General features: G+C 45.5%; 1 protein-coding gene across 1 annotated transcript in view; it reads right to left on the bottom strand.

Annotated features, from left to right (window-relative positions):
• GCSAML (germinal center associated signaling and motility like) overlaps positions 1–621 on the bottom strand; it is a 30,416-nt gene extending 29,795 nt beyond the window's left edge. Inside the window, exon 1 of the mRNA XM_081135794.1 lies at positions 120–621. Coding sequence (XP_080991920.1) covers positions 120–148 — 29 coding nt within the window. The 5' untranslated portion in view covers positions 149–621. The remainder of the gene's footprint in view (positions 1–119) is intronic.
• Positions 622–12,877: the final 12,256 nt, after the last annotated feature.

Below are 12,877 nucleotides of genomic sequence, written 5' to 3'. Positions count from 1 at the left end.
CTGTCTTCAGGTTCGGCTTCTTAAGCACAAGTGCCCCCACCCCCTTCCGAGTGTGTGGGCCCAGCCGCCTCCCTGCTCTCTTTCCCCCAAGGGGTGCAGTGCCCGGCGTCAGGACTCACCTGAGTTCTCTCAGGAGACAGTTTCCCATCCTCTCAACCAGACTCGGCTCCTCAGCTGCTGAGTTTCATTCCACTTTGGTTCGTTTTGACCAAAGCAACAAAGGGCACCACATGGGGCAGGATGTGACATCTGACCACTGGCCTGTGCTCCCACCAACCACCAGCTGCCAGGGGATGGGCATGTTAGAGAAGGAAGGAACCTGTTGGAGGAGGAAGGAGCCGTTGTGAAGGGGAGGGCGGGAGAAAGGCCAGCTTTTTCCATTGTGTGTGTGAACATCAGGCAGAAGCACGTGAGAAAAGATCTAACACGCTAGAGTCGCTTGGCTTTCGAGGAAATCCCAGGACTGCAGGATCATACAGGTCAGGGAATTTCCTATTCCTGAGAAATCTGCTGTCAAGGCTCCCAATATTCTCTTCTCTTCCAAACACCCAAGAAGAAAGCCTCTTGTAAGAAAAAGAAAATCTCTGTTCCTCCAGCCATAAAAGTCAAATTCTATGTAATGTCTTTCCTCAGAGGTAGGACACTTCAGAAGGCTAGACTGCAAAGAAAGAGACGAATATGGCAATGGGAGGGTCTTGCTGCTGTCCGAGGTAGGCCACAGAGCAATTATTCTTCCTGTTTTTCCAAGGTTAAGGTCGCAAGGGGAAGGACAGGGCTGGCAGGCCCATCGGCCCCATCTGGTCCCCACTTCCTCCCCTGCGCCCATCAGGGCGGCAGAGCGCAAGCTGGCGGTGGCGATAAGGCCGGTGAGGAGCCGCCTGCTCACTCGGCCCCTTCTCCTGGGGAAGTCAAGCACCCTGTTCATTACCTTATCTTGCGCCCAGCTTCGTGCAGAACAGGTGCCTGGTTTTCTTCCGTTTTCATCCTAAATTTATTCATAAATATCCATATGGGCCCATGATGTATTTTCCTTAAGACAAAAGCCAAACAAATGAAACTTATTTCCTAGCTTTGAAAAGGCCTAGAAGCAGTGACTAACCCTGTAGCAATAAGCACCAGGACTATGGTCTCTAAGTACAAATTTCCCCAACGAGGAACCAGGGTTCCTTTAACAAAATAAGGCAGGAGTAGCGATACGTATATTGACTGGTGTGCTCAGGGCCGCACCTGGAAGCCCATCTGGACTTGTCTAAGCCCCGCTCTTCTGGCAGTGCTCTTCCCAGTATGTTTGGACATTAGTTCTTTGCATTTATATCAGTTGCTAAAAACTACCAGTCGACTAAATATTTAGACTCACTATCATGAGAACCATCAGAGGAGGCAGCCACTATAGCAACAGGCACCCCAGTATCAGGACAGGCAACTGGAACCCCACTATCGCAACAGGCACCCAAGTATCACAACAGGGGTCTCAACATCATGATGGGGACCCCAATATCACTATAAGCATCCCAGTATCACAACATGCACCCCAACATCATGATGGGCTGGCGCTATTGTGGTGGTGCCCCAGTATCATGACAGGGACCCCTTATCGTGACAGGAACCTCACTATCATGACATGCACCCCGGTATCACAACAGGGACCTCAACATCATGACAGGGACCCTCATATCATGATGCCCCACATTATAATAGGAACCCCCATATTGTGACAAGGACCCCATATTGCAACAGGGACTTCTTATTTTGACAGACACCCTAACATCACAACAGGGACCCCAACATTGTGACAGGGAATCCCTATCATGATAGGCACTCCACTAGCAAAACAGGGAGCCACTATCCTAGCAGGAGGCCCCCATATCATAACAGAGACTGCTATCAGGACAGAGGACCCTGCTATTATGACAGGGACCCCAATATCATGACAGGCACCACTCTATCATGACAGGCACCCATTATTGAGAGAGGCACCTATTATTGGGAGAGGCATTTACTATCACAAGAGGCAACTATTATACTATTATTGTGAGAGGCGGCTACAGGGCCCAACTTCGTCCAACAAGCCATCTACACGGCCATTTCTGTTATAGGTAATAATAATAATAAGGAGGGAAATATAATATGGAAAGAGCTGTTTTTTCTTCGTTCTTTTTGTTGGTTTTGTTCATTGGATTCCACATGTGAGTGGAGTCATGGGGTGCTTGTCTCTCTCCGGCTTATTTCACTGGCATGGTGCCCTCCAGGTCCATCCATGGTGCTGTGGGGAGGGATTTCCTTCCTTTTTATAGCCAAGTGGTGTTCCATTGTGTAAATGTGCCTAATTGGGGTTTAACCCAACATTTATTTATTTGTTATATTTATGTATAGCAAAAAGTTTGTAAGAAAACGCAGAAGGGGCAAGAAGGTTTCCAACGGGTGGGGTAATTTCTCCCTCCCTGGCAAAAGCTGCATGGCTGGGAAAGTTCTGCCTGAGAAAGATGGTTTCTGCCTTATGGGGGAAAGACTCAGCACATGGATCCCGAAGGTGTCCCCTCTGCTGTCTCCCCAAGGAGCTCACGCAACTCTAGTCCACTCTGCCCTCCCAATTCTGGAGCCCAAGGAGCATGGCTGCAAGTTAAATTTAGTGTGTTGGCCCTTGAAGGGGGTTCCCGCATATCTAGTCATCTGTCCCTGCCAGACAGAACGTCCTGTGCCAGATGCTATGTGGGCAGCTTTCTCAGCTCTGGTGCTCTGGGCTGGGGAGCCCGGTTTGAGGTTTAGAAACTCAGACTTCTCTGGGGTACCACCCCCCACCCCCAGCTGAGATATCAATCTGGACCTTCAGCTGCGGCCTGTGGGAGCCTGGCCAGCCCTCTTGGGCCTCCTGACTTGCTACTGTTGTAGGTGGTGAGAATGGCACCAAGTGTTAGACTGATGGGGTCACACTGGACCTGGGCTCAGCAACCTTGGTACTTGAGTTCTGGCTAAGAAAGAATTCAGAGCCAAGACCCAAACTATAAGAGAACATTTATTTATAAGATCACAGAGGTAGAAATAATTCGTAGAGGAAATGGGCTGTGGAAATTAGTTATAAGAGGCAGAGGCCCTTGGAGCTTGGGAGTGAGGAAGGTAATGGTAATGGGCCTTGGCTGGGGAGAGGGAGAGGGGGAGGGGAAGGCGAAAGGAAAGGGAAAGGCAGGGAGGGAGGCTTCCTGGGAGGGAGAGCGAACTGGGTCCTCCGTCCTAAGGGTTTTAAGGGTGGAGATTTTGGGGGAGGTCCCAGGGGAAGATCTTCATAGAATATTTAGCAGTTTTCCAGGTGTGTCCTTTCGGGGTCTAGGTCTCCACTGATTAACTAGTGGGTGAAAACTTTCCAAATTTGGTGTAAGACATAAATCTACTGATTCAAGAACCTCAGTGAACCCCAAGTAGAATAAACCCAAAGAAATCCACGCCCAGAAACATCATAATCAAATTGCTTAAAGTCAAAGATTAAAAAAAACTTTTTAAACAGCCACAAAAAAGACTCATTACGTAAAGGGAAACAATGATGTAAATGACTGGAATTTCTCACAGCAGAATTATCTGCCAAAATGAAACAAGTGTCCATCAAAAGGGTAAATGGATAAACAAATTTTGGTGTATCCAGACAACAGAAACTGCTCAGCAATAACAAGGAACTATTGACACACCCGGCAACACAGATGGACCTCAGATAATTATGCTGACTGAAAAGAGACAAACATGAAAGAAAATACGATCTATAGTGACAGGTAACAGGTCAGATATTGCCTGGGGATGGAAGGAGGTGCAGGAGGCACTGGAGGGAAGCATTGTAATGAGGCATGGGGGAACTTTGGGGGATGCTGGATGTGTTCACTATCTTGATCACGGCGATAGTTTCACAGGGACTTGCATATGTGAAAACTTATGTTGTACAATTTAAATATGGGCAATTTATTATATGTCAATTATATCTCAATAGAGCTGTGCTTTTAAAAAGTAACGCTTGATATGGGCCACACATGGGTGAATCTCCAAAATAACATGCTGAGTGAAAGAAGGCAGACACAAAGGAGTACACGCTTTATGATTCCATTTACATAACATTCTAGAACAGAAAAGAATGAATCTATGCAAAGAAGGAGAGGAGGAGGGGAGGAAGAAAGAGGGAGGAGAGGGGGAGGAGAGGAGGGGGAGGGGAGGGGGAGGGGAAGGGGAGGGGAAGAGGGGGGAGGGGAGGAGACGAGGGGAGGGGGAGGGGAGGGGAGAGGGGAGGGGCAGAGGGGAGGAGGAGAGGGGAGGGGGAGAGGGGAGGGGAGAGGGGAGGGGGAGAGGGGAGGAGGAGATGGGGAGGGGAGAATGGTGGCCTGCCCCTGCTGTGTGAAGACAAGGATTGACAGGCAGGGGCATGAACTAAAAACAATGTTCTTGATAAGGGTTTGAATTACATGAGTATATTCATTTGTGAAAATCTAGATAATGGAAATTGTAGGTTGGTGCAATCCACTGTATGCTAAAGTGTTTAGGATGAAATGTCCTCATGTCAACAACTTACTTTAAAATACACTTTTTTAGTCCGGCTGGGCATAGCTTAATGGTTGAGCATCGACCTAGGATCCAGGTGATTGGGGTTCGATTCCCGGTCAGGGGTGTGCAAGAGGCAGCCGATCAATGACTCTCATCATTGATGTTTCTCTCTCTCTCTCTCCTTCTCCCTTCCTCTCTTTGAAATCAATAAAGATATATTTTTTAAAATACACTTTTTAAAAAAAGATAAATTGATGGATGAATGGAAGAAAACCTGGGTAAATGGATCAGCATGTGGTAAAGCAATACAACAAAATGTGAATTCTAGAATCCCATTGGATATAGGTGGTTTGTTCTATAATTATTTCTTCTATATGTTTGAAGTTTTTCATAATAAGATGTTGGGGGAAACAAAAAACTATTTGTGTGTCTCAGTCCACATATATATAAGTAAATGCAAAAGAAACCATTTCCATGGACACCCCAAAAGGTTTTAGCAGTGATTTGCCGCTGGGGAAGGGAAGGATTTGAGGGACAAAAGGTGGAACTTTTGCTTCCCCATGTGTTCACTTTTTTATGGAAGTCTGTGCATGGAACCGAGTGTAATTCCTTCAAGAATAAATTCACCACGTGCGCCTCCCACACATTTACAGTGCAGACATCATTCTTGCCCAGAAGAGCAAATTGAGGGCCAGAGGGATGCGACCGTGCATCCGAGGCCGCCCAGAGGCAATGGGAGACCAGGAACAAAACCCAGTCCCGTGCTCCTGCGGGTAAAGAGGCCTTGGCAGAAAGGCCTCGGTGGGTTCATCTCATGGCCCCTGGCCCAGCTCCTTCATGGTCACTCGAGTGAGCGTTTCTAATACCAGCATGCCTTCACTATATTCACGAAGCAGGAGGTGCTCGGCCAGGCTCCCCGCCCCACCCCTTCCCGGACCATTCCACCTGGATGCCCACCCGAGCACGCCCTCCGCTTGCTGTCCGCCGCACACCCGCTGTCCAGGACAGAAAGCCAGCGTGGCCTCCACTCATCTTCCCCTGGCCCTCACCCCTCACCACCTCCTCTGACTCTCCTGCTGCAACAGCTCTGGCACTAGTCCCATTTTAGTAGCCTCCCTGTTTCTGCCTCAGTGCAGGCCTCCCACCTAGGTGGCCATGACTGGTTTCCCAAGCGGCCCACCTCTCTTTGACCTCATATGCCCTTGAGCCATGCCACCTACCACCACATTTTCATTTCTAGAGCACATTTATGAACATGTCACTTCCCTACTCACAAGCACCCTTGCTCCTGCTGCTTACAGGATGAAGTCCAGACTCCTTAGAGTCTCACTTGGCGCCTCTAAGGCCTGCACTCGGACTACTTTTGTAGACTCACTGTTACCCATTCAACCACCCTAAGCCCGTGGCCTATTCTACACAAGGTGCAGATGTCACAACCATCTCAGGCTCTGTGCTTTGCTCTGGGTGCTCCCCCCTCCCCGACCCCCCCAGCTCCCAGCACAGGCGAGAAGCTGCTCACCTTCCCAGGCTCAGGCCACGTGATTCTCTACAAACACTGTTCAGCACCTCCGACCACCACACTGGAGGAGGACCACTGACTCCTTTTTGCATTATGAGGTGCTGTGCTCTGCCACCCCTTTCAGCCTAGCCCCCCCGTGAATTCCTCGCTTGCATCTGCCTCACCAAGGTGGAAGCCATCAGGCGTGATCCCCTCCAATCTGGTTCTTCTCCTGGGCACACGGTGGGGTTGCACTTCCCACCCCCTTGCCCCTTGAAGTCAGGCAGGACCACGTGTTCACTCCAGCCAGTGAAATGTGAGCACAAGTACAAGGTCACTCTTCTGCAGCAGCCCTTAGGCGCAGGTCACTTTTCTCTCTGTTCCCTCCCCATGAGGTGATCAAGGAAGCTCCAGAGGCTAGGGCTCAGCAGGCAGGGTCTCTGAACGGGAAGAATGGGGCCAAATCTGCCAACCAAGGTGGCTGTGGAGCCGCTAAAGCACGGGGTAGTCTGTTCTGAGCGCTGGGGATCCCGCAGTGAACAAGGGAGAGGCAGCTCTATTCCGGTGAGGGGAGGCAGACAGTGCCAAATAAAGCTCCAGCAGGCAGAGACAAGCCCCGCGCCACTTCACCCAGCCAGAGAGGGGCTGAAGCCCAGGACGGCGCGTACTTTCGAGGGGTTAAGGAAGGTCTCTCTGAAGAGCTGAGTTGCGCTGGAATGAGAGGGTGATGACCAAAGCCGGTCAGGCTAAAACTGGGGGGTCGGGGCGTGGGCGATCGCTCCAAGTAGAGGGGGAAACATGCAATGAATAAGCTTGGAGTGTTTCAGGAACAGGAAGAAACCGCGTGGGGCCTAACAAATCCACGTATAATGATATGAAGTGGGGTCAGAAAGACTGGCGGTGGTCGGGCCCCATAGGGCCTCAAGGTCTGTGATGGCCACATGGATGTGAAATGAACACGCGTGGACTGAAGGGTGGATGGGGCCATGGGTGCATGGAAGCTGTCAAATCCTGGGCGGCCAGAAACCCAAATCCGTTTTAGACCATTAGGTGGAGCCAGACATCTGCTCCATAGCTGTGGCTTCCTTTGGGCGTCAGTTTTAAAGCATATGTGATACTCCTCGCTGGGAAGTAGACAAGCCGTCCACTCTCTTTGGAGGAGAGCAGAGCTTCTCCACTAGCACAGCTACTGGACCACTGGCTCTGCGGAGACACTGATGCCCTTGTCCAGGGGTGAGCAAGCAAAGTCTGGTGAAGCCAGGCTCCGAAGCATTGCCTCTGCAGTAAGCGGCCTCCGTCTATCTACAGTGCTGTCTCATACATCAAACACTGCCGTGTTCTAGGTTGGTCCTGATGTAAAAAGGCTTAGGAGGAACAGTTTTAGAGAATGAGATTCTCTGGTTCTGATAAAGAAGAGACCAAAAAGCCTCAGAATACCAGGTCAGGAAATGACCTAGATGAGCCACCTAGCCTGGAAAGAAAATAGCCATCCTGGACTCTCCATTTTAAAAATAATTTGCTTATGGAATTAAATTATATCACTCATGCCTTCAAAACACACTTAAAGAGCGCCTAGTCTGAGTCTGCTCTGACATACAGAAGTGGGTGTTATTGGGAGGAGGCCCTTTTTCTTAAGGAGCTCCCACTCTAGAGAGGAGACAGGCAGGCAAGCCAACTGTTACGCAGCAGGATGCCCGTCGTGGTCAACCAGCACACAAAATGAAGTTCAGCTTCCCTGGGCACACCATTTAGGAATACTTGCAAGGAAGAGGTTTACTATGGCTTCAACAGAGTTATTTATCTAGGCCATTTCCTCGGGCTGGTCACAGTATGGTAGCAAAGTGGCTGTCCTAGCTCCAGGCGTCATGTCTACATTCACAGTAGGAAGGCAAAAGAACATGAATCATTAGCTATACTTTTTCATTTATCAGAAAAACAAAAAGACTTTCTAGAAACCCCAACACTCTCTAGTTGCAACTTATTAATCAGAACTAGGCCACATGACAGTCCCGGGTGCCAGGGAGGTTGTCAACATCAGTATCTCACGTTGGGCTGACCCTATTAACAAAATCAGGATTCAATTAGCAAAACAGAACAGGGAATTGATACTGGACATACAATTATCAGTGTGCCTCATATAGTAATAATCAAAGAAATGCAAATTAAAATGAGAGATCTTTGTCACTCAGCAAATTGGGCAAATTTTAAAAGGTGGACAACATCTACTGTTGAGAAGATGGAGAAAAGTGAACATTTCACAGACTGCTGGAAGAAGTGTACAATTCTCATTTGGCAATATACTGAAAGTTAACATTTTTTTCAATGTTAATATTTTGACCCAACAATTCCACTCCTAGATAGTTAAGTGCACAAAGATACAGTGTTGTTTAGGTATTTAAAATTAGGAAACTATCTATACATCCAACAATGGGAAATTAGTAAAATAAATGATGATGCCTCCATATGATCTTCAATCATTTTTTTAAATTAGAAATTTATGCAAATGCAAGATAAGATTAAAACATGAGGCTTACGTAAAACATAGTTGTAACAGTCTATCTTTAGGTGATAATAACTTAACCTTAATCGGATACAAAAACTGTACACCTTTTTGTCCCCACCACATTTTATGTTTTTGATGCCACAATTTATATCTTTTTATATTGTGTATCCATTAACAAATTATTGTACCTATAGTTATTTTTAGTACTTTATACTAAAGTTAAAATGATTTATACCCCACCATTACAAGAGCAGAGTATTCAGAATTTGACTATATAGTTACCTTTACCAGTGAGAGATACTTTCATACGTTTTCATGTTACTAATTAATGTTCTTTCATTTCAACTTCAAGAACCTTCTTTAGCATCTCTTGTAAGGCAGGCCTAGATCAAAAGTATCTTATTAAAAGTATGTTCCAATGTGAAACATACTAAAGCTGATAACTTTACCATGGTTATGGAAGAGAATGTTTCAATTCTCAAGAAATATAGCTTGAAAAATGTAAGGATAAAGGGTCATATTTTACTGCCAAAGGCCCAGGGGGAAATGCACATATGTAAACACAGATATAGAGAGAGCACAATTAAATGACAAAGCAAATAGAGGAAATGTTACCTACAGGGGGACCCAGGTTAAGGCTATACAATTTACTTTGTGTCATCTTTATTCTTGCTTTGTGTGTGTGAAATTAAAATTATTTCTAAATAAAAAGTTTATTAAAGTATTAGTAAATTTTCTTTGAAATACATAAAAACATAAGATGGATTAATGGATGGGCACAGCGTTGAATACATAGATAAGACATGCTAAATGCTACACTCTATATTTGAAATTTTTCATAATAAAATGTTGTGGGGTAGGGGGTAGTGTCAGGAACCAGCCTGAAAAAACTAACAAACCTGAGTTCCAGTGGGAATGAAAGAGACAGTTATGGGATCAGGAGGACTGCCCTCCAATGAGGTGCAGCCCCGAATGGCTTCAGCGCCTTTATTATATAGCAAGTGGCAAACAATAGACAATGAAGGGAGCGTGTTACAAAGTATTCCTTCAAGGCGGTTTCTGCTGCATAAACACCCTTTCAGAGTAAACACCCTGCCTCCTTCGTAAGCCCAGACCTTGGTAATTTCTTTATTTCGACTCCTCAAGGGAACTTGTGGGGAGGGCCCAGTCCTTGACTCCAGGCCCTCAGGTGACGTGGACCATGTCAGACACGTCACCGGCTCCCAACAGGGGAGCACTAGGCAAATTTATGTGACCTGTTATGAAAAATGTTACCAAATCAGAAAATCCATTGTTAGGAGCCACTGAGGAGGGGGGAGAGGGCTTTAAAGGCCACCTTCTTGGCCCTGCTGTCGCTTGGTATTTTCTCCAAAAGTGTGAGTTGGGTTGAACTCAAGATTCTCTCTGCCGCCATGGCCACTGTGAGGTGCCAAGCAGAAAAGGACAGGTCACCCAGCTGACATAATGAGGGTTCTATTAGCGACACATCATGCAAATTCATTTTGCAAGTTTTCAGGTTAACATTTTTGCACATATATTTTTGAGTTAATATTATTTTCATAAAATAACTCATCAGATTTATCTTATGAAATAAAAGATTTTAAAGGAAATCTTTCCTGAAACCACAAAAGACAAAACAGAATTAAAAATGTTTGTATTTAGGTAAGGAAGGGTTGGGGAGGATGGGCCTGGAGCCTACTTTGAAAACCACACTCTTAGAATGTTTTATTCTTAGAAAAACATTTTCATCTAAACTTTGTATTTTCCTTTGAGTCACCTGGCTTCCTAAACACTTGTTGGGTTCTGAAGGAGTTAATACTTTCTCAGTGTTTCACTTTCTCTCCCTAAGTTGTATGTACTTTAAAATAAAACCCTTTTTTTAAATGACTAATCTGATTTCTCAAGATGAAGTGCCCAGGTGAGGACCCTCCCAACTGCAGCTAGCATGGGGGTGTATTACTTTAGGGCGATGTCACTCCGGGGAGCTGAATTGTCAGTGCTTGTTTTTTGACACCAGCAAGTGTTCATGGACACTTTGCTCCATTTGTACTGGTTGAACTTCCTGTGGTTTTCTACATCACCCCTTCTCTGGCTATACCACCCCCTTCTTAATGTATTGTCTCTTCTACTGAGCGGGTTATTATTAAAGGCGTGGAAAACACACCCCAGTCTTCTTGCAGTGGTTGCACCCTAGTGGCCAGTTGTACCTTTTTGCTTTTCTAATCCTCACCAGAGGATATTTTTTCCCACTGGTTTCCAGAGAGAGTGGATATGAGGAGGAGGGGAGAGAAACATTGCTGTGAGAGAAACACATCGATTGGTAGCCTCCCGCATGTGCCCCGACCAGGGCCGGGATGGAGCCCGCAAGCAGGGTATTTGCCCTTGGTGGGGATGGAGCCTGGGACCCTTCAGTCCTGGGCCAGCGTTCTAACCACTGTACCACACCGGCCAGGGCGCTCTATCTTTTTATTAGGACACCTGTCAAAGTTGTTTCTGCTCCTTCAGACTCCTTGAGTTTCCACGGTATTTATATTAATTTGTTCAACTAATACAACCAAGTGCCTGCTCATTTATTCAGTTATTTATTCAACAAACATGAATTGAGTGCCTACAGTAGGCTGGTCCTTGAGAGTGAAGAGATCTATTAAATAAAATCCTTGTTCTCAAGGAGCTCACGGTCTAGTGGTGAAGTCAAAAGGTCCCAAGTCTGTGACATTTATGGGATACAAAGTCTCTAAAAATAATAGTAAAAACAATTATTAATATTTAATAGTAAAAACAATTATTAATATTTTTCAATGTGCAATGTATCTTTTTATTGTCACCTGACGATATGTTTATTGATTTTAGAGAAAGAGAGAAAAAACACACACATTGATAGGACAGAGAAACATTGATGAGTTGCCTCCTGTTCATGCTCTGACCGGGAATCAAACCCAAAACCTAGGTGTGTGCTCTGACTGGGAATCGAACCCGAAACCCTGCACCGCAAAGGATACAACGCTGATGATCCAATAGGAATTTCAGAACAATGGTTGAAAAAAAATAATGAATTTACAAGTTGCATTTAAAGTAAAGAGTAAATAAACTTAGACAGGCTCAAAGCATAGAGTGAGTGCTAACACCTAAAAGAGCTTGTTTCTCCCTATGAGACATCCTACGAAAGTGCGCAGAAGGACGAACAGCGTGGTGGGTGAGACGATTACATCTCCACTGGTGGCCAATTAGCTCGAGTACTAGCTACACCCAGAGCGATACAATGAAAGTGGAAATACAGCTACGGGGAAAAATGGTATGATCTGTCTATCAAAGGACCGAAGAGGCCTTGAGAAAAAAGATGAAGCCGCGCAGGCTGGTGTGGCGCCGTTGGGTGGAGTGTCGTCCTGTACTCAAAGGCTGCAGGTTCAACTCCCCGTCTCGGCACATACCCAGGTTGCGGGTTTGATCCCTGGTCGGGGTGCTTAGCTCCCCACTCAGGGGATGTGTAAAACCGATCGATGTTTCTCTCTCTCTCTCTCCCTTTCCTCTCTCTCTAAAATCAATAAAAATATATCCTCAGGTTAGGATTTTAAAAAAATTTTTAAGAAATAAGATGAAGCCTAAATAGTCTGAATCTTCTTTCTGACTCTAACATACATCATATGTGACATGAATGATGCTATATCTTAATATCACGTTTTTTTTCAGAAAAATTGTGCAAAGTACCATTTATTCATTCTTTATTCATTCTAAATAAAATAAATTTATTTTCTTAATTTTTGTTTTCATTTTTCCAAAAAAATCTCAATCAAATCATTTGTGGGGATTTTTCTTTCTTTATGAAACATTGACTCCTGTTGTATATGGATTCACTTCTTAATGTATTTTCGCTTTTTCTTACGAAAATGCGGGCATTCAGAAAAGTCGAGGGAGTATGTCATAACTCTCTGATACTTGTTACCTAGATTTCAAAGCTGTCAAGCTCTGGCCACATTTGCATCACCTCTTTTCTTTTGCTGAAGTTTTTAAAGTAAATCATAGACATTGTGACATGTTAGCACTAGATACTTGAATGCAGCTCTAAAAAATAAAGGCCTTTTCCTACACGCCCACACTCCATTATCAGATGTAACAAAATAAATAATAATCCCATAATATCGAATATCCAGTCCATATTCAAATTTCCCCAAAAGGCAAAAGCCAGTCTTTCCCAGCAGGTAATTCTGGTCTCATTGGGGTTGCCTCTTCAGCAAGGTCAGGGGATGCTGCCCCTCTGGAACAGGGGCTGCTTCACTCCTTCCTTTCTCCCCTATGTTCCCTGTAATCTCAAAGTTAGAGCTACATTGGTCACATAGAGCTATTTTAATTTAATTTAATTAAAC

Source organism: Miniopterus schreibersii (genome assembly GCF_964146895.1).
Source record: "Miniopterus schreibersii genome assembly, chromosome: 4".
NCBI classification, from domain to species: Eukaryota; Metazoa; Chordata; class Mammalia; order Chiroptera; family Miniopteridae; genus Miniopterus; species Miniopterus schreibersii.
The sequence above is the reverse complement of the archived record's forward strand: the minus strand, read 5'-3'. Positions and strand labels throughout refer to the sequence as shown.